We start from the raw sequence: 22106 nt of genomic DNA on the forward strand, positions 1-22106 counted from the left end.
GCCTGTTTTAAGAATCTAATGTAATTATTACATGCATATGTATATGTTATATACATATATATATCAATTAATTTTGTACATAACTTACAATCGTTACAATCTGTACAATATTAAATTCTACTGACAAAATATATGTATTTACTTCATTACCACTACATTTTACAATCAGTATGATCGAAAGGGAAAAAGTCAGTGGAAGGTTCAGGAAATCCTTAATAATCTCTAAATATATTTCAAATATTAGAATAATTAAAACACTTAAAAATTCATAAATCTTTTATCAAGGGATATAATCTCATTATTATAATGTCTTGTACCAAATATATACAAATATATTATATATAAACTTTATTTGACAACTTTCTTGAAATAATAGATGTTTTTCAATTCGACATTTATTTTTATGGCGAAACGCCATAATATGCTTCGTTAGAACATAATAAATAGTGATGCCTCTAATTATATCAGTAAAATATCGAGAAATTTCGATAAACATATAATAACTCAATTTTATTGCAAAATTAAAACAATGTAGCTTATCAGACGTAAATATATAAAACATCGACAATTGTATAATATATAAAAAATATAGAACACATATTATATAAGCATCTGATGCTTGCAGCTATATCATTTGCATGTATATACAATATAGATTGAATTTTGCGAAAAATTGCGGATTTTGAATTGAAATTTTGTGTTTTTAAATAATATATAGAATATATCATAATAATAATTATAATTTCAAGTTTAAATGCTTATACAATATATACGTTCTATATGATAAGAAACATTTTAACTCGATTTATAATATATTCATTCGTATAATAATGATATAAATATTGAAATATAAAAAATAACTGTCTATATGCACATGTATACTGTCCATATGTACATGTACTGTATATATGTAAACATAATATACGCGTATATGTATATATATTATGTAGGGTGTCATTTTTATAATTCAATATTCACTGCTATGTAAAATTATTGTATACTGCATACTCTAAACATATTAGGAAATTATATACATTTATGTAATGTACCCAAAGTTTTCTTTATAAGGGACTTAATAAATAAAGCCCCAATAAGCAAGTAAGTAATATTTATGACAATCAATATATTTTTCCTTTATTTTATTAGAATTATCAGATCCCTTCAAACCAATATGGGATCAATAGATTCAGACCAAGTAATCATGGGTATTTTTTGAAATTTGTTTCTTATTTAAATTGAGAAAATGTTTCTCCACTTAGAAATATATATAAAGTGATAGGCTCAAACTCATGTCTTTCACGCGTCGATTACTTTATCACTAGACTACAACACTCGTCTTTTTTATCTATAAAACTGCTGTTGATGTTGTGACCATTGTGGCTGTGGTGGCGGTGGCGGTTGTTGCTGAGACGGTGGTGGACCATATTGAGGTTCCTGTATATAACCTGTAGGTGATGGTCGTATGGAGGTCGGTGCCGATGATACGTACTGTTGCTGCTGCGGTGGTGGCGGTGGTGGCACATAGGACACTTGAGTGGGATGTTGTGGCTGTGAATAGTACTGTTGTGTCGACTGCGACACCGGTGGTGGCACATTATAACCGCCATAATTAACTGCCGGCGGTGGCGGCGGAGGCGGCGGTGGTGGTGCCTGATAATAATGATGACTCTGTTGCGTGTGAAGATCATGCGTGGCTAAAGACGTTGTATCCTGAATTGGTACTGTGATGAGATTAGTTCGCATAGGAGCGTTATTTGGAGGCGGCGGTGGAGGCGCGGTACTCTGCGTATAACTCTGCATCGACATCATCGCTTGCTGCTGCTGTTGCTGTTGTTGTTGCTGTCTATGTTGTCGATGTTGCTCCAATGTTGGTTGATTCACCAATGAGTTCACACGAGGATCGTTACCTATAATCGGTTGAACCATGTGAGACTGAACAGATTTAAGCCGCGTGTTTTGCATCTGTACAGAGGACACTTTCGTCAACTGTGACTCCATCTCTGGTTTAGTGTGTACATATTGCGGAGGATCAACTTGCATTCCTTGGACAGGTTGTGGTGGCGCCGATATATGTCGATGATTAATGTGAGCCTATACAATGAATTAGAAAGTGTTAAATTTGTGTCTCAATGTATCTGGAGCTACTTCTTATATTTATATAAGTGTCATAAACATAATCTTAAAGTATCAGAAACCAATCAGGGTAATATTCATAGTTGAATTTTATATTTAAGATTGTCTTAGGTCTTAGATGATCTTAAAATTCCATCCAATAAAACAATTGCACAGCATATCAATATCATACTCAAGACAATTTTAAAATACAAGATTGGACTATAATATCATCCGTAAAAAGACAAAAATAAAAATAATTACATAAACAACAAACGTTTCGACATCGATCGGGTCATTCTCAATGTTACAGTAAATACATTATGATAAAATAATTGGAAATCTACGAAATATTGCTTCATAGTGGTATTCTTGTTTTCTTCCCCTTATCATAATGTTGCAAGTCAATAAATTAAAATAGTAAAATTGGTCATTGAAAAATTCATAACAGTAATACAGTAATAATTAAAAAAGTGATCGTTAACAAAGAAAAATTAATGCTATTACGCACAAACTAAAAAAATATACATAAAAGAAAATTTTTTTTTAATATACCTTATTAAATAAAATGTTGAGTCAATAAATAAAAAACGCAAAAAAGTTTATTGTACAATATATAATATGATGCGTGCGAGTGCGGAAGTGTTTATAACAGCAGGATTTATTTCTATGCAAAAGTACGCATATCACGTCTACCCTCTACAGAAATATCAACGAATTTAGAAGCGTATTGAAATTAATGAGCGGTAGTGTATATCATTAGTTATTAATCAAACAAAACTTTCCTGTGCGTTTATAATCTACAATTTTATCAATATTTTTTTTCATTTACCTGAAGATCTCGTTGGCTCAGATATGTTCTTCTGCAACCAGCATTTCCATATCTTGTGCCGCCATGCGTACACATAAATACAGTACCCAGGCCAGTTTGCTCCACTCTAGATACCTTCTCCATACAACGAGGGCAGACTTTGTCTTCTCTCTTAGCACAAGATAGGCAGAAAACATGTTTGCAAGGTATCTGAAAAGTATATTAAATACATTAGGAGCAATAATTGAAGTCGAATTTAATGAAAAAGATGTCACTACATGAAAACGATTGATTGAAAACATAATCGACGGATTTTGAGTTTGATCACGATTTGATCTCAGCTTGAGTGAACCATTGATACTCGGTCCAGAGACTAGCAATCCGCGAATCCAGGTTTCATGCGTGCCTCACATACGCAGGATTTTTCCGCGTTTATAATATATAATATTTATAACAAGTTTATTTTAAATTTATTCATTATTAATATGATCATATACGTTTCGGCCATGATTAGCCATCTTCAGTATATTAAAAATATACAATAGATTAATATTAATTATAAATTTCAGTATAGTAAAGCACAAGCTCAATATTCTAGTGTTATTGCTATGTTGATACAAAATTTCCAGAACAAATCTTAATATATATGCTAATATAAAGACTTTTACTATCAAGATCCCATATGTGGTCATTTGCTTTTTTGATTATAGTCAATAAAAATTGATATGAAAAATATAAATTTCTTGGCTTACTCTAATAACAAAACGTACCATACGACCATAGATGAGAATAGGCTTCAAGCATTTGTCACAACAATGTATCATAGGATTCAGTACTTTCTCTCCTATAAGATTCACCCGATGGTCCCATCTCAAACGTAGCATCGGTTCAGGCGGTCCACGATTTATGGTCGTGAAAGTTGGTGCTTCTAGTTGCGATATATCAGCTTCCAAGTCGAACTGTTGTTCGAGAGAAGGTTGCTGAGTCACGGGAGGTTCATGTTCGTTCTGCTCACCACCAACTGTTTCTGTAGAAGTATCTTCCGTTTGTTGTGGAGTATCTTCCTCATCACTTTCTATAACCTGCAAACAATTCAATGCATTAATATTTTATATTAAATAGAAACTATTGATATTACTCTACATTGTGTGTGTGTGTGTGTGTGGATTAAGTTTAGATTAATACACATTTAAAAAATCTACTTTATATACACACAGTACCTGCAGTATCAGTAAATACAATGGCAAAATATAATCAACAATAATAAAATAATATCTGTGTATATTCTATTAAAATATTATTATTAAGTATTTATAATTGTTTAAAATATTTATAAATATAAATAAAACAAAGCGCTCAATAAAAATAAATAATGATACAGAAGAAGGGCTAATAAATTCGTTTAATTTAACAGCGATGAAAATATACATATTATTTAACAAAACATAAAACAATTAAACAAACATTTCGACTCCGATCAGATTTTCAATGTTTAAATTATAACGGTCGTAAAAAACATGTGTTCGATTCTTTGTATTTTTGTGTCCTTGACTGACTACTTATAACATAGATTTCTTTGTCTTGAAATTATAATTTAATGTAAGATTTTTTGTTTGTTATCGAAGTAATATTTCATAGTCTTGGTTCATATAAATTCTATTAAATAATAAAAATTACATTGTAATTCAATGACACTTAAATTACATTGAATATATATATAAATAGATATTTTATTCTAAATCAATTTTACGTTAAAATAAAACAAATATACATGTATGTATACCTTATAACTTTTAATTAAGTCCATATTGATATAGATAATTGTTGGAGCAAATATGCGATTGAAAGAAGAACTTGGTGTACGTTCTGTATCAAGAGATTTTTTGAAAATAAGAAGGGACTTTGTAAGGTGAAGGAATGAAGTAGATAGAATAAACTGGAGTATTATTGGAGGTATTATTGGAGGAGGTATGGAAGAAGGGACTAAGACGGAGGAGGTATGGAAGAAGGGACTAAGACGGAGGAGGTATGGAAGAAGGGACTCCCTTCTCATTTTCAAAAAATCTCTTGATACAGAACCAAGTTCTCTCCATCACATATTTGCTCCAACAATTATTTGTATCAATCTGGACTTTTATTAAATTAAACAAATTTATTAGGCTTGTAGCCCTTCTTTTGTGTATCATAAAATATTTATATATTATTACATTTAACTTTGCAACTGAATTTGTGATATTATTTGTATAATTTATTAAAGTTAGTTTTGTAGTTATATATGTGTTATATCAAGAAATAAATTGACAAAAGTATTTGTACTGATTTTTGGACGTAATATAATATTTTTTATACATATTTAATAGCGTTTTTTTATTGACGCAGAACTAGTGCCTTAATTTAGTATATTTTAAAGCCATTGTATAATGAGTCTTCTACAATAAACCGTAGGTCATAAATTATAAGTCAAAGGCTAGAAATAGACCAATCACAGTTGTCAATTTTTAGTTCCTTACTCCTGATTTATGACTTATGGCTTATTGTAGAAAGCCTATAATACAAATCGACTTAAAGATGCATGTTTAATAAAAATATAGAAATGTGAATTAAACCATGAAATCCTTAATATATTTTATCTATTATTTGATAAAATATACAGTGAACATTTTATCAATAGAGATATCTCACTTTTACATTCAGATTAGAGTAATGTATAGGTCTTTTTTGTATACTGAGTATCAGTTCTGCCAATGAAAAACACTATAAAACTGATTTACCTTAACTTGCTTCTTAGATCTTCCTCTAGAAGCCCGACCTCCTCGGGTACGTCCACGACCTCGGCCACGAGCTCTACCCCTCATTCTTTTGCCTCCATTCTCTTCCATCGCTGAAATCAATAAATTTACTTGAGTCCATTATAATTGGATTAATATGTATCTCAAAACATTTTTTTATAAATATAAATCAATTTTTCTTACAAGAATTTTTTTTAAATAAAAAAAAGATAGCTACTAATAATTTAATCATGCATTATGTGTAGCTAATTAATGAAATTCAAGTATTCATAAATACAATTTTTAAAGATGATTAAAAAATAAAATTTAGGAATTTTAGGAATTGAGAACAATAAGATATACATAAAGAATCCGAATCTGAGTCAGAATAAATTTTCATGTTGTCAGTTTAGCTTCTTCTCGAGGAATTCCTGGTATTTCGCGATCGCTAATTGTATCTCAATGAAACGTTAAGGTTATGTTCTAGTTCGTTACTCTTGCCCTTCTCGAAGTTCTCGAAGATAAAGGCGACGATTTGTGGAAGGGCAAGACGGACTGTTACTGGCGATACTCACAATTGATATATGACGATTAAACGAATACGTTTTGTTGTGTCTCGAGCCGCCAAAAAACACAATGTTTTCACAACATGTCGTCGGCGATACGCGCGGCTCACCTTACAATTGCTTACAATGTTACAATACAACCTTACGACATTGTTGATATGTGATAAATGAACTGTCCAGAACTGTCTTTCTTGCGCATGAGCAGCATAAGCCGATGTGAATCAAACGTGATATCAAAGTACATTCCTTGAAGACATCCTCATCCTGCGTCACTCTGACGTACGTCAAAATAAGAGTAAAAGTAAACTTTAAGTCTTTAGAAATTGATCAATCACAGTCGAATGTGAGGAGAATAATCGACTATATAATTGGTCAATTCTTTAAAGTGGTTTAATGTGGTTCTTTAGTAAAATACCGACAATTCAGAAAATTTTTGGTGCTCCACCAGGACCACCCAAAATTACAAATTCTGCATAATTTAGATAAAATATCAAAACTACGTGTATATGAAACATACGATAGTATAAGAAATTAAGAGCTGCATCGAACGAAAACGATCGAAGTGAGATTGTATGTTTACTTTTCGAAGTTAAATTTATATGTAAATTTATGCAAATATCTTTCTGGCTGTTGACCTATTATTTCTTTTTCTAACTATTAAAATCGTAATTAAAAAAAAAAACTATTATCTTGTTTTTGAGAAAATTCTGTGGTAAGATTTCAGTGCAATTACTTCAACTTCGTTATATTAAAAAATTAGACATGTCTATGCGGTAACTCAATTAATTTACTAAACCTTAATAAGATTCCCTACTCCTATAATGTTTGCGGGGTTTGGGTGCGGTCTCATTACAAATGCTTTGAAATATTTGATTGACCAATGAAAAGAAAGAATTTTACAAATTAACCAATCAAAGAATGTTTCAAAGCATTTGTAGCATCACTTTGACTGACGTTGACCGTACCCGATGATCTCCATTCTCCATGGACCCCATGTGACGTACATACGCGTTCGTTGCCGTGGAAACGATATTACGCCGGAACGCGGATCGCAGGGCCGTCTACAACGATTGTGACGCCCACCATAAAAAATATCTTAAACACCTTAAAAACAAATCTTACGGAAAATGGATCCTTTCCGACTGACTTTATACAAAACTGATTATATCTCTACGCGTATTTTGCGACAGAATACAACAATTAGGGCTGCGTTTGGAAATATCACCCAAGTACCTCTATGTATCGTCTTATCCTTGTTTAACATTGAATGAACAAGAAGGATAAGATGATACTCGGGGAAATCTGGGTGATATTTCCGAATGCAGCCTTGATTAAAAAGGGTAAAAAATATATTTTTTACTCTTTAATGTATACATTAAAGTTAACGTACATCGGTAAAGGTCAATAAAAATGGATATAAGTCGCGACTTGGTCGTGACGAGCGGAACCAAATGGGACGTCCGACGATGAACGGCGTCGGGATTCTCTTTTATTGTCATACCTACGGCACTGTACGTAGTGTACTCGCAATACTGTGAATCAAAAGGGACGCGCGGCGGCAACAATAACGACTCCGCGGGAACAAGTGGCTTGTCTATCTCGTGCAGCGGTGCAGCGATATCGGCGAAGATGTCTTGCTGCGCCGGTAGCAAGAACGAGGAACGCGCCGAGCCGACACGAGTGCGGGGATGCACGGACGTTTTTTGGCTCTGCTTCTTCATAGCGTTCTGGTTTCTTATGGTATGCACACAGTCGACGCTTGACGCTATGTATATCTAGAGAGAGAGCCACGCATTAGCTTCTTCTTCCCCTTTTTTTGCAGACACATTTCGGCATTTGAAACGTATATTTTGTATCGGTATCTGAGATACACTGTTGATTTTATCGAAAATTTATACAAAGTGTCTGCTAGAAATTTTTTTGGTGAAGATACAGTTTTGATACAAAATCTGACACATATGTATACTGGGTGTCCCATTTTACTTTGACACCAAAATATCTCGATAATTATAAAAGGTACGGAAAAATATCTCGAACAAAGTTGTAGGATTTAAAATATCTATGATCATATCTACTAGCTGGTTCGACCATCAATCTTCGTTGACCAGACATCTTACCATATATATCTTTAACTTCAAAACGACTAACTTAATTAAAGTAAATTAAATTATAGTATTTTGAAAAGGTGTCAGGAAGGGCTATAATAATATGCAATAAAATCTATGAGGTTCTATTTAAAATATTCAAAGTGATCTTGTCCTGACCTTGGCAATACCACCTAATGTCAAATGGAAATGATCAGTAAATAGACCTTTTTAAATCCTACAACTTTTATCTGAAATATTTTTCCATAACTTTTATAATTTCGAGATATTTCAGAGTCAAAGTTAAAATGGGACATCCAGTATACAATAGATTGTTTTTTATGACTATAATAAATTAATATATAATTTATTGTACTTAAAAAGAAATAGTTATACTTCAAATTTATTAAAAATGAGATAGAGCAACTTTTAATACAGCAGCAAGAAACAGGCTGTTAGCAAGGTACTAGCAAAAATGTAGCAAAGTTCATCAATAAGATGTAATAGCAGATTAATGGCTAAAATTAAGCAAATTTTGCTTACCGTATAGTTGCTATACATATTATATACATATATAGAAGTCTGTGACTTGTTATCAAGATTGAAGATAATTGACTTGCAATTAGTACTTTGAGTGACATAACAGTTATACTGACATTGCATATAACTTTATACAGCATTCTCATAGTTTTATTAAAAGAGACATTTTATTTTAATTTAATTTTTTTTTAAAATAAATTTTAATTTATTAATAAATAAACTCTTAAAAACTTCATAATCTAACGGGGGACAATTTGTTTATTTATAGATCCTGATTGCTGCCTTTGCAATAGTCTATGGCAATCCTTTGCGGCTTATAAATGGATACGATAGTTTTGGAAACACATGCGGCATGAAAAATAATCCAAAGTTTGGCAGCATGGAGCTTTCTGGACAAGATACCAGTGACAAGCCGTTAGTTAGATATATATTTCTTTCTAATTTATCCAAAGCATCATTCATATAATACTTCTAAAAATTAATATGTTATATTTAAATTCCAGGTATTTATTCTTCTTGGATATAAATAATGTCACGCAGTCATTGAAGATTTGTGTGAAGCAATGTCCCGACAGAATTTTAAGGACAATGGAGGACATCTGTAAATTTTACAAAGAGACAGGATCACAGTTGTGTCATGATAGACCGGGCGGTGATTTTAGTGCATGCAACAGCGAGAGTAGTATATTTAAAAATGGATCTTGCCCTGAACGACCGGTTTACCCCAGTATACCCGTTTTAAATCGGTGTATCCCTAAGGCAGTGAAGGAAGTGAGCGAAACAATAATTTCAAATTTATATGGCTTAATCAATTCGTGGGATGTTATTGAACAGGTTCTAGGAGACCTATGTAAAACCTGGAAACAAATTCTAGCGTTATCTTTTGTTGCCTGTGGTAAGAATCTAGCATATTATTGCATGATAATATAATATAAGCTATATATGTATGTATAGAGTATACTTAACTAATCTTTATGTTTCAGTTTTATCACTCTTTGTTATAACTATTTTTCATTTATTGGCAAGTGTCGTAACATGGATTATAATTGTACTTGTAAGCATTGCTTCTACAGGTAAGTAATTGCATTTTGGAAAACTATAAATTTACAAGAAAATCTAGCTTTTCAATAAATGTATGTACATATGTGTCATAAATTAAATCTATAAATGAACAATGTTGCAGCAACAATTAATAAATATATCAATAAATGATATGTGCACTCGCAGAAATAAATCTATCAAAACAAGAACAGAGAGACTTATCAAGATAATATTTTTACGAAATTATAATAATTGCTTAAATATTGTACATCTATTAATCAACAGATTAATATATAATGATTGTTGGTTAAACAAATATAGAAGTAAATTAAGCTATTAATTATTCAAATTTGAAAATGTATTTGTAGTACTTAGAAAATTTAATACTTCACATACTTTTTAAAACTTTTAGAGTATACTCCGAAAAAGTAAAATCTTAAAGATGGAAAATTCAGCCATTTTTTTTAAGCTTAATTTTCACTTCTTAGAGTGAGAGTCCATTTTGAGGAATTTAGAAAGTAGCTTTGACTTTAGTAAAATCAATAGAATATATAATGTTTTCTATTCTTTAGTTTTGAAAATGTATAGAGATGTTACAAACATTTCTATATCTATATCTTTATATTAAAAAAAATTGACTTATAGAATATAAGACTGATGTAAACATTAGTTTGTAAATTATAAAATTACTATAAAAATATTATTTGTGTTTCTCTATCTTTTTAAAATTATTTATATGTATATATATATATATATATGTCTATATGTGTACGAATTATCATAAACAATAAATCTCGAAACTCATCTTATATATCATATATATATAAGCAGATTTTATTACCAACAAGTAATGTCATTTTATTTTAGCTGGTACAATTCTTTTATGGATGACATATGTTGATATTAAGAAAACCTTGGACAAAACTGATCCAAATCAACTTCTTGAAGAAGCTGTCAGAAATGAAAGAGCATTTCTTGCATTTTCCATTATTGCTACTATTATCACTGTAAGTGTTATATTATACATATAATGAAAAAATATATTACTATATCACTTACTATAATATAATACTTGTAAACTTTATTATAACGTAGAATTTCTTGTTAACATGTTTTTTTCATTTTACAGATTATTTTACTGTTTCTGTCATGTATATTACGCAAACGCATCAGTTTTATGGCGGCGCTATTCAAAGAAAGTGCAAAATGCTTAAGAGAATTGCCTGGTTTATTTTTCCAACCAATCTTAACATTTATATCTTTGATATTGTTTTTTGCCTTCTGGATATTTGTAATTCTTTGTCTTGCAACAGCAAGTAAGTATCTAGCAGTAAATGTAATTGGAATCAAACTTATTTTATGATCATGAGTAAATTTCCTATGTTTTATTATAGATTATCCTGAGACAAAGTCAGTACAAATGTACAAAAACACTATATTTGATCCTGTGAACTTAAGCTCGGTTGGTGAAAACGCTCCATTAATTGAAGAGAAAAAGATGATAGATTTTTCTCTTGATTCTTTCAAAAGTAATTTATTGTTTCATACACACTCACTCACTCACTCACTCACATAAATATATGTATGTGTAAAAGTACATGCATACATATGTGTATCTTGATTGTGTTCCAAAATTTACTTCCAGCAGAAATCAAGAGACGGTAATGTTTCGGCACTAAGCACACACACAGCCTACAGTTAATGTGTACAGATTTCCAACATTGGCAATGTAAAATTTGGAACACAGCCTTATAATTAATAAAGAAAATGAAATAAAATTAATTATTGAACATTTCAGCTTTTACTCTCGTAGAATATGTTGATGCGACTTGGGTGAAATACATGTGGTGGGTATATCTTATAGGATTGATATGGACATCGGAATTTATTGTTGGATGTCAAGACATGGTAATATCAGGTTCTGTTGCCCATTGGTACTTTAGGTAATATTTACAATATATTGTAGAACAAATATATATAAATATATTTATATCCAACATGCTTTAATAATGATCAATTTCCCTCATTAGAGATAAAAACGGCAGCTCATTTCCAGTATGTTCATCCATAGGACATTTAGTCTGCTATCACATGGGCTCTGTAGCATGTGGATCACTTTTGATAACCATTTTTAAATTACCCAGATTGATTTTGACATATTTGTATGCCAAGTAAGTTTTTTCACAAAAAAAAGATGCAGATAATCATCACTTTTTATCAAAGATGTTTCGATTCTCGATTAGATCCTTGAATACATGTCATCTCTTATTTTATAGATTCGAAAAAACTAAGGAAACATCTCCATGTGCTCAGTGTGGTTTAAAATTCTGTATTTGCTGTTTCTACTGTTTGGAAAAATTCATTCGCTATATGAATCATAATGCATACACCGTTGTTGCTATAGAGGGTACTCACTTTTGCAATGCGGCCAGAATAGTATGTTGTGTATATACATATATATAGTTTAAAAAATTTATCTTTATAGAAACTATAAAGAATAGACATAAATAAATACATATAATGATATTTATTTCTTTATGATAAAATAATGTACACATTTTATTTATATAATAAGATATGAATTTTTTGTATATTTTGTATTTTCTTTAAGGCTTATGCAACACTCGTCAGTAATGCTCTTCAAATAGCAGTGATCAATGGATTTGGCGATTTTATATTGTTCCTGGGAAAGTGTTTCGTTACAGCTGCAACCGGAAGCATCGCATTACTTTTTATGAGAGAAGACCCGGAGCTACATTTTTACGCTATTCCGATTTTTGTTATTTGTGTTTTCTCATTTTTCATTGCTCATTGTATAATTTCCCTTTACGAGGTAAGTAAAATACACACACGCGCACGCGCGCGCCACACACAAAATTATATACATCAACATATTTCATATGAGAATGCTTTCTAATGATCCTTTATAATAATTTATTATTTTAGACTGTTATTGACACGCTATTCTTATGTGTATGTGAGGATAAGAATTTAAACGGTGAAAATGGAAAGTGGCGTCAGTCTGCGTTAGCACAAATCGGAGCCTCTAGCAGTAACGCAAATGGACAACAATCTCACGAAATGACACCGATAAACGAATAAGTATCTGATATTTTAGATACATCTTTTTTATACACATTTTTGTACACATATTTTTTTATATGATAGAATATTTACTCTTGCATTTTATCACTTTAATAAGATTAATAAGAATACATTCCTTTCGTTCACGCGTGCAATATTTGTATTGCTATACAAATAACTTTACAATAACTTTGTCTCGAATTATTTTTATAATAATTAATCTCAGAGAGATATTTAAATTATATAAAAATACGATTTATTCATAATATATTTTTAATAATTATATTACAAATAAGCAAAATACTTTTGTTTAATCGTGTGTGATTTTATAATATCAATTTATTTTTTCTCGTAATGTTTAAGAATGAACTCATTTCTTAAGACTACAGATCTTCTTTTGTGATAAATCATTGCTAGAATATTCAGAATTATTATTTGTATTTTTTGCTATTTCGATATTTAGGCAATCTTGATTGACATGTAAAATATTTTGTGTAATTGCAAATGCTATTTGATAATATGAACGAATTATGATTATAAAACAGAAAATAATGTAGTGTCAATTGCTCACTTTGAGATTTAAAATCCGCTCATACTTAGCTCTAACTCTTGATTTAACTGCCAGATTTTAAGGTATTATCGAATATTTTATAATATTCACTAGAATCATTGAAAAAGAAATTTGATTACGATATTATATTTTATAAGAATTTTTCATTTTATGGAATATATGTTTTACTCGATGCGCTAAATATCTAATTGATGAATAAGATAAAATATAGATTAGATTTTTATCTTTTCTAAACTTTATATCATTGATGAAGTGCCATTGCACAAATTGAAAACTCTGTATCTTAAGAATATTGCTTGTATAACAAGAGAATTAGAGTAATGATATTTTTAGATTTAAGCGTACATATAAAAAAAAGCAAGTGCAAGTCAATAAAGTCATAAAGTACAATTATTATTTACAAAAAAAAAAATGCATTCTAAAACAACAAAGTGCAATTATTTGTAATTCAAGAAATTGTCAACACATAAAATGTGGATTATTTATTATATTGCTGGAAAAATTGTTCCTCTGCTAATTATAAATGGAAAATCTATTTTCTAAAACTTTACACATAAGGTTCATTCCTTCCAATAAAAAGTTATATCCAATTCACACTTAGATAATAAGAGGCTTTTATACTTTGGCTTGATTACGATAACTTTCTCCCTCAATAGGGAGAAGGGATAGATCTTGCTTCATCCCGTAAGCAGGGGGGAAATAAAGTCGCTTCAGCCTGCAAATAGAAAGATGGAAAATGCTTTTTTACTTTTTTCTCGTGCTTTTCACTACGAATGCTTTTGAAAATCACTCATTTTGAGGAGTCAAAGTTATCGTGATCGTCCCCATACTTCGATGTACAAAATATATATTTTTAGATATTTTAATACAATTTATTAAGCAAGTGCTTGTGCGAGATAAATTAAAAAATATATATCTAAATAAGTGTCTATGATATATTTTTAAAGTATTTTAGATTGATATAAATTTGTGTTAATAAATATCACATTTAATTATGAAGTACAAAGTAGTATGATTAATAAATATATTCTCTGAATATTCAATGGTATTATTAATATACATTGTATCGCCGAAATTAAGTAACTATACTATTGTACGAAATTTTATTTTTTTAAATTTCACACGCGCGTGCGCACACAAAATATGTTTGTGATTGAAAAACATTTTGTTAATAAATAACTGAATTATTTTATTAAATTTAAATAACCAGCGAACACAATTTGTCAAAAAAGATAATTCAAAATTAGTATGTATATATACATATTTAAATTATGCATATATATGTAAATTATGCATGTACGCGCATGCGTGCACAGTGCACACATCCACGAGATCATTTAATGAATCTTTATGAAATTATATAAATAATGTAAGAACTATATAGAAAATTAATTTTTATCGTTTTATTTATTTTAAAATTCTCATATACATATATTGTGTTAAAGTTATTATATTTACTAAATAATCCATCGTACAAAAAACAAACATTTATCATTTATTGTATTAAAAATACTTTATTAACGACATTACAAAATAATATTTATTTCATTTTCTTCTTTTTCGAGCTTTTTGATTTTACAAATTTTGCTTTTTTAACTTTTTTAGCTACCACGGGCTTCTTTTTTATTTTTTTCACTTTGTTTTTTACAATTTTGTTTGTATTTTCATTTTTATCCATTTCAAATTTTTCTTCCATTTCCATTGCTTTTTCCAGTAAATCACCTTCAAATATCTCATCTGTAGGATTAATTCTATAAGATAATTCAGGTTTATATACCTGTTTTACCATTTTCTGTTCCACTCTATTTTTATATTTATTAGCAGCCTTTTTTGCTACTGATTGACGTAGCTAAAATTTTTTATAAATTATAAGAAATATAAATATTGCTATAAAAATAAATCAATATGTTTGTAAAATATGAATGTTCTATTACCTTGGCAGGGGAAGTATAGTTAGGATTATCCCACAAAGCATCACTGCCGAAACTTCCACTAAATATCTTAACTGGATTCAAAACAAATCTAGGACCAATTTCGGTTAATGCACCATCCTCTGTTAAAATTTGAAAATTTCGAAACCATATCCTATTATCTAGAATACTGAATGTGTATACATGATCAAAGAACGGTTGACTTTTAGGATGATGATTTGGTACACCAAAAATCTGTGTTAGTAATTCCTTTAAAAGATTAAAATGTGCATGTGTGGTGAAATTTTCATCAAATGATAACAATGGTCGAGATCCTTTCAAACAATTTCCTGTCATCTTTAACTCTCCCATTGTGTAAACTACAAATAAATCAAATATGTAATTGTCATGCATTATATATAGACTCTACGTATAAAATTTATTGAGTACAATATTTACTATTTTCTACAAGAAATTTTACACTTGGTCCAGTGGGTACATTAGCAAACCATATGTAAAGATCTCGCTTCATTCGGCCTTCAAACAGTATAGCCTTATTGCAATTCTTCATTTCACACATTTCGTTCACTACTTGTAAATTCTTAGTGCGTTCCATCTTGCATTCTGGACGATGATGCGGCATCAGTCTTTTTAAATCCTCCATGAGATGTCGATGTCTATAATTGATACCTCGAGTAGCAAATACCAATACCCGTTGCTTGTTAATCCATTTCATCTACAAGAAAAAAAAATTATTCCAATTTTCCTTTTCATTAATAAACAAATGCATACAGAGGGTAACAGCAAAGATTAGAAAACATTATAGAAAACATTAGATACAATAATTATATTTTTTAGAATTATTAATTTAACAGATTTTTATTAAATGTTTCCTTAAAAAATATTAATATATTTAATATATAATTCTTTTTCATTAACCAGCACTTTACAATATTAATTATATTGAATAAATAGTATAGGTTATATTTGCATACCTTTTTAGCGGCAGGTTCACCTGCCACAGTCTTTTTCGATTCATTTTCTTTTTCCAGCAGTTCATCATCTTCCTTCTGCTTTCTCTTTAACATTTTCTTCGTCATTATAATAAACGAAATAAATGGTAAAAGTAAAAATTCAAAACAAATTCTTGAATAAAACTCGCTTATACAATTCACGTGGACTCATCAAGTCCACGATTTCACGACAGTCACCGAGATTCGACTTCGAGCTCTCGAATCATCGAACCCTGATGGTCTGACTAGGACTGTTCTTTTTAGCTGAACTTCTTGCACGATTCATCTTTTCTCTTTTTCTCTTCAACGTGAAAGGAAAAGGAAGAAAGATGAACCATGCAAGAATTTCAGCTAAAAAGAACAGACCTTTGGTTATTAGGACGCCACTTTTGATTGCCCCGCTATAAGCGCCATCTCTTAGCCATTCGCGTTATTTGGAGCAAGATAGACTACCTCAGATTATCTTTTTTCACTCGCAAGTCGCAAGATTTGGCTAGAAAATAGACGACACTTTTTGATGGCCAGTCTCTGATTAAGAATTTCTGTTCTTCCATAAAGTGATTTTCTGAGTCTGAAATTAAAACCAGCGGCACACAAATGTTTGTTTTCCTACATTTTAGCCGCTTTGTCTGCGCATCCCTCAAGTTGTTTCACTCGTCTTTTTTTCCACTGGCGGTATTCATTTATGTATATTCTGTAGCGGCAGTATTCATGGATGAAAATATGAGCTGATAACAACGATAAATACCGGTAAAAATCATATAAACTTGATACAAAATTTAAATCATTCAAGAGGTTAAGCGAAATCGAAGCGAGTAACGATTTTATCAAGATTTAAAAAGAGCGAAATGGCGAGGACTTTAACGATCGTAGATAGCAACCTGCTACAACTAAAAAGGTTAGTAGTGAGACCAATTGAAGACCTGCTTGCTGTGAAGAACGAAGATGATTTTTCAAGAACGAAAAGCATTGACGAAGAGGACCAAGATATGCGGGAAGACATTACGGAATTTAAAACGAGAATTGTACCGGCAGTTACCATCGAAGAAACTGAAAATAACGTAGTTTTCAATAGAAACTCAACTTGTAATAATGGCGCGAAAAAGAGGGACCAGATTTCAGGGCATCAATCAGGAATGTTATTGGAAGAATTATTTGAGGTCGAGGAAAATCCACATATAAACACTGATGAAAATGAAGACCGGAAGGAAATAATATTGGATCCAGCGAATCATGTAACAACAGCGTGTAATATAGAGCTACAAATGGATGAACCATGTACAGAGAAACATTTGGAGCAACCACATATGGACGAGTCACAAAACTCGCAAGCAACCAATTCTGTGACAATGATAAATAATATGTTGCAGATACAAGACTCAGAGTTTGAAACCATGGAGGAGATGGAGGAAGAAGAGGAACGCCTAATAACAGAAATTGAAAGGAGAAGTGAGCTACAGAAAACAATTAATGAAAAGCTTGCAAGAATTAAAAAGATGCGCGAGTTTTTAAAACAATTAAGTAACATTGGAGAAATTGAGGCTAAAGCAGAAGACGAACAGATGGAGGAGCAATTAAATGCAGCGATAGATGATTACTTGACAGCAGGTGAACAAAGCACAAGTTTCAGCGATAATTTTACAATAGTAGACGACAACGGCCAAAGCACGTGCCATGCGTCGATGGTTGTCACAATGAAGGACAAAAAACTAGAGAAGAACCAGGAAAAGAAAACATACCGGATAACATATGATATTACAGGATCTCAAATAAGTCGATCATACTATGTATTTACAGATGATAATGCCATATCATTACAGACAAATAAAGCTGGGAAGACGAAGGAAACAAACACGTCAAAGGTAACAACACGATCGATGAAGAGAGTAAGAAAGAATTTACCAACAAAGTCAGATTTGAATAAAACAGTACAGCTTAAAAAAAGGAGAAATACGCAATGGTTGTTGAGACCATTAAATAGAAAAGTAATTTACGAAACGGTAAAAAAAAGAGGGAGAGATCCAATGACAATTATAAGGAATGAAAAGGGAAGGTTTGTGAAGAAAAAGAAGAATTTGTGAAGATATGAGAGTGCTTTCGACAAGAAAATGAATGAGGTAACTATATTAATGTGGAAACTTAATCTGAATCCTTCTGCTTCTTTGCCTTTTAATCTTCTTATTGAGCCCCATTTTCTTTTCTAATGATGATACAGCCAATAATATAGGTGAAAAGTTATAAAATATACTTTTAATTTTCCAGAGAATAGCCACAAAGAAGTAAAAATGTGAAGTCAACTCACGAGTGTGCAAAATACACATTCAGCAAGTTTCATGAGAAATTTCCAAAAAATTATAAGAGACAACAACTCGCCGAAACAAAACACGTTTTTGTCCCGGCTAAGTCGTCAATCAAACATTCATCTTGAGATAGAGGAGGCTATAACGGAAGATTCAACTAAAGAGATTGAAGGAGACTAATGAGACACTGATTACGTTTACATAGCAGACTTAATTGAATTTAATAATATCTGTAGTTATGAAACTGGTCAATTATAGTTCCTCTGAAGAATAGAATAACTGTGATTGACTACTTTTTAATGATGAATAATTATTAAACTCAATTTAAGGTGTTTGTGCAAACATAAGCACTGTTGATGGAAGAAAAGAGTAGATGACGTGATCAGAGAGGCAATGGAGAGCGATGAACGGCAAGGATGCAGCATTCAATAGTATCTCATGGGCCTAAGAGGATGAAAATGCTTAGTAATTAAAAATTACTTGAAGATTTAGCGAAAAGTGTATTTCATGTGTAGTTTATGCTATATATAGCTATATATGAATAATTAATCATATATTCGTATGATTTATTATTCAGCATAAATCGCACATAATTATGCTATTAAAAAACAACAGAATATTGTATATTTAATTTTAAAAAAAAAAAGCCTATGAGATCTCCCATGGTTGTTGGTACTTCCATTATATGTATTGTATATTCATAAGGCAGTAAGATATAATTTGTATAAATAGTTAAAATGTACTTATCAAGTAAAATTCTGCAAGCTTTTCGATTCTGCAATCTTTACTTTTCGGAATTTTGTTTCGTTTCAAAAAATACACAATTGACCTCTTGGATTTAAGTCTTCTTTAGTACCAAAATTAAGCACAAAGTATATTTTATCGCCTTGTGTGATTTATGCATTACAACAAAGGGTCAAGTAGGCGTTTGACTTGTATTGAATTAATTTTTAGAATCACAAATTATGCTATTTATCCTTTCGTACTGGGATATATATGACCTACCTACGTATGAAAAAACAATTATAATTTGTAAAAAGTAATCCTATCGACTTTTCCCTTGACTCTCTCTTGTTTTATATATATATATAAAGGTTTTAATTACATGTAAATACCGTTTATTATGTCGAAAAATTATAGAATTGGTGCTAATTATATGTATATTTAAAGTAAAATTTGTACGTATATGTATTCAAAGTGCGCACGCGTGTGTGTGTGTTCATACATATATGCTCTTATATTTTAAATATACCAAATAAATAATAATAAACGAAGCTCTCGAAGTTAAAACAATAATAAGGGTAAAGTAAAGGGCAAATTTGAAAGTCGTCGATAAATAAAATTAAGAAAAAATTTTTACATTTGAAAAATTAAAATATAATTAGAACAAAATCAGACTGCGCGCATATATATACATAACATGTTTCGGCTCCTGGTTCGAGTCTTCTTCAAATGTATAAAATATCCATTGTATCTTAGTGACGATAGAATTGTAAATGTATTCTTGTCCTGCGATGTCTAGATGAGTGACTCACCGGGAGAACAAATTTACTGACAGAAGATTGGTAAATCAAATGTTGGCCGAATCGATAATCCAGTCAGCACTTTAATTTTTCAATTGTAAAAATTTTTTCTTAATTCTATTTGTCGACGACTCTCGGAGCACTTTCAAAACTTATAAAATTGTCTTCATATAAAATACATCTTTTTTTTAGAAAACCTACAGGTACGAAAGGATTTACATAATTTATTTCAATTTTATGTTTATGTGCATACAGCAGATTTTTTTTTTGGTTCAAAACTGATATCATAAAAAACTTAAGAGTGTCTAAAATTTATATTTATCCATAAAAATTTTTTTATAGATAAATATGAATTTTCTGTTTTTAGCCATAGGAAACAGTCAGTAGTTAGTCATAAGTTTATTAAAATTAAAATACAATACTTTGTGTTTTTGTCGTACTAAGCAATTTATATCGTATATATATATATATATATATATTATTCAATTATATATTATAAGTATATATATTATTCAATTAAGAGTTTGTATTTTTTTGTACCAATAGTAAAATTTATTAGGTCACCATAAGAATTTGATAATTTATGTTTATGACTATAAAGTGATTTGTACAGCGAATTTACTGTTAGATACATTTTTATTTTTTTTTTCCTTTATGCAAGGAGACAAAATAATTTTAATATTTTTATACAAGTTTACCTAAAAATGTGATTTTTATATATGACGTGTCTATATTATATCAGATAAGTTTAGCTATTAGAGAAATTAAATTAAATTACCGTATTTACAATAAAATAAGTCTAGATTGGACGGTATTGATCTGTGAAGATGAACACACAAAAAAAGGAATAATTTATATTTAATAGCGAGAATTAATAAGAATGGTTCCGTTTGACATTGAGGTTGCTGTCGATTGGCTAGGAGAAACAAGCATAGACATTATTTTGTATCATATATGTTATCAAGTATAGGGGATATAAGGAAATGTTGACGAAAGTTTTTTTTCCCAGTTTCACCTATGCGTTACAAAGTTTGTGGATCGTTACTAAAAAAGTGAAGCAGAGTTTTATCTAATATTGTGACTTATTAAAATTAGATTTAAAGATCAAGTGGTTAAGTTATAAAAATAAAAGTAAGAAAAAGGAGCATATACCACACGCTAGTTCAAAGTAGCGAAAATATAGTGTATTTATTAATACTAAAAATTACATAACTATAAACGTTTCGGTCCTTAATGTGATCATCTTCAGTATATAAAACAAAAAATTTTTCTTCTAATATATTCTAAATGATAATATGTATTGAAGCATAATTTCTCGCAATTAAGGACCGAAACATTTATAGTTATGTAATTTTTAGTATTAATAAATCACTATATTTTCGCTACTTTGAACCAACGTGTGGTATATACTACTTTTTCTTACTTTTATTATTAAAATTAGTTATTAAAATATTGATTACACGTTATTTTTACGTTGTGACTTGCAGTTACTATGTACATTTTCCGGGCGCGAGTACATGTATGTTTGTGAAGTAGCGAAAGTGTAAAAGATTGTGTAAATACGGAAGAAATATTATTTTACTTAAAAACTAAACATTTTTTAGTTATTTATTTATTTATTTATTGAACTTTATTTAGCGATCCGTTTGTCTCTCTACTTCCATTTTTTCCTTTTTTTTTCTCATTGATCACTACATTTAACTTTTAAGGTGCCTTTTTCATGCTGATGCTCGACGCTCATTTTTAGTGAAAAACAGATCACATAATGAAAATTGAATATCAA

General features: G+C 30.2%; 4 protein-coding genes across 6 annotated transcripts; 2 read left to right on the forward strand and 2 right to left on the reverse strand.

Moving 5' to 3' along the window:
- Positions 1-1210: 1210 nt before the first annotated feature.
- Hakai (E3 ubiquitin-protein ligase Hakai) lies at positions 1211-6438 on the reverse strand. Of its 3 annotated transcripts, none has more exons than XM_018538920.1 (5): positions 6267-6438; positions 5695-5804; positions 3694-4005; positions 2945-3133; positions 1211-2091 (listed from the first exon to the last, which is right to left on the reverse strand). In XM_018538920.1, the coding sequence occupies exons 2-5, from the start codon at positions 5800-5802 to the stop codon at positions 1342-1344; spliced, it is 1359 nt and encodes a 452-aa protein (XP_018394422.1). In that variant the 5' UTR covers positions 5803-5804; positions 6267-6438; the 3' UTR covers positions 1211-1341. The 3 variants fall into 3 exon arrangements, with proteins under 3 accessions (XP_018394422.1, XP_018394424.1, XP_018394421.1); XM_018538922.1 differs by having other exon boundaries at positions 6399-6427; XM_018538919.1 differs by lacking the exon at positions 6267-6438 and adding an exon at positions 6055-6125.
- A 1433-nt stretch (positions 6439-7871) lies between these two features.
- Ctl1 (choline transporter-like protein 1) lies at positions 7872-13062 on the forward strand. Its single transcript, XM_018538928.1, has 12 exons — positions 7872-7997; positions 9150-9295; positions 9385-9776; positions 9865-9954; positions 10790-10929; positions 11052-11238; positions 11317-11451; positions 11721-11865; positions 11953-12093; positions 12199-12358; positions 12534-12755; positions 12869-13062. Exons 1-12 carry the CDS (start codon positions 7887-7889, stop codon positions 13022-13024), a joined length of 2025 nt encoding a protein of 674 aa, XP_018394430.1. The 5' UTR covers positions 7872-7886; the 3' UTR covers positions 13025-13062.
- Positions 13063-15132: 2070 nt separating this feature from the next.
- LOC108773207 (ribosome biogenesis protein BRX1 homolog) lies at positions 15133-16662 on the reverse strand (the record flags this gene model as incomplete). Its single annotated transcript, XM_018538942.1, has 4 exons — positions 16483-16662; positions 15947-16223; positions 15512-15867; positions 15133-15426 (listed from the first exon to the last, which is right to left on the reverse strand). Coding segments are annotated over exons 1-4 (1032 nt in total), but the record flags the coding sequence as incomplete, so codon positions are not given.
- A 283-nt stretch (positions 16663-16945) lies between these two features.
- Positions 16946-19215, forward strand: LOC108773185 (uncharacterized). Its single transcript, XM_018538913.1, has 2 exons — positions 16946-18617; positions 18763-19215. The coding sequence occupies exon 1, from the start codon at positions 17349-17351 to the stop codon at positions 18579-18581; it is 1233 nt and encodes a 410-aa protein (XP_018394415.1). The 5' UTR covers positions 16946-17348; the 3' UTR covers positions 18582-18617; positions 18763-19215.
- The last annotated feature ends 2891 nt before the right edge of the window (positions 19216-22106 follow it).

This window comes from Cyphomyrmex costatus, unplaced genomic scaffold, assembly GCF_001594065.2.
Source record: "Cyphomyrmex costatus isolate MS0001 unplaced genomic scaffold, Ccosl1.0 scaffold2, whole genome shotgun sequence".
In the NCBI taxonomy this organism is placed as follows: Eukaryota; Metazoa; Arthropoda; class Insecta; order Hymenoptera; family Formicidae; genus Cyphomyrmex; species Cyphomyrmex costatus.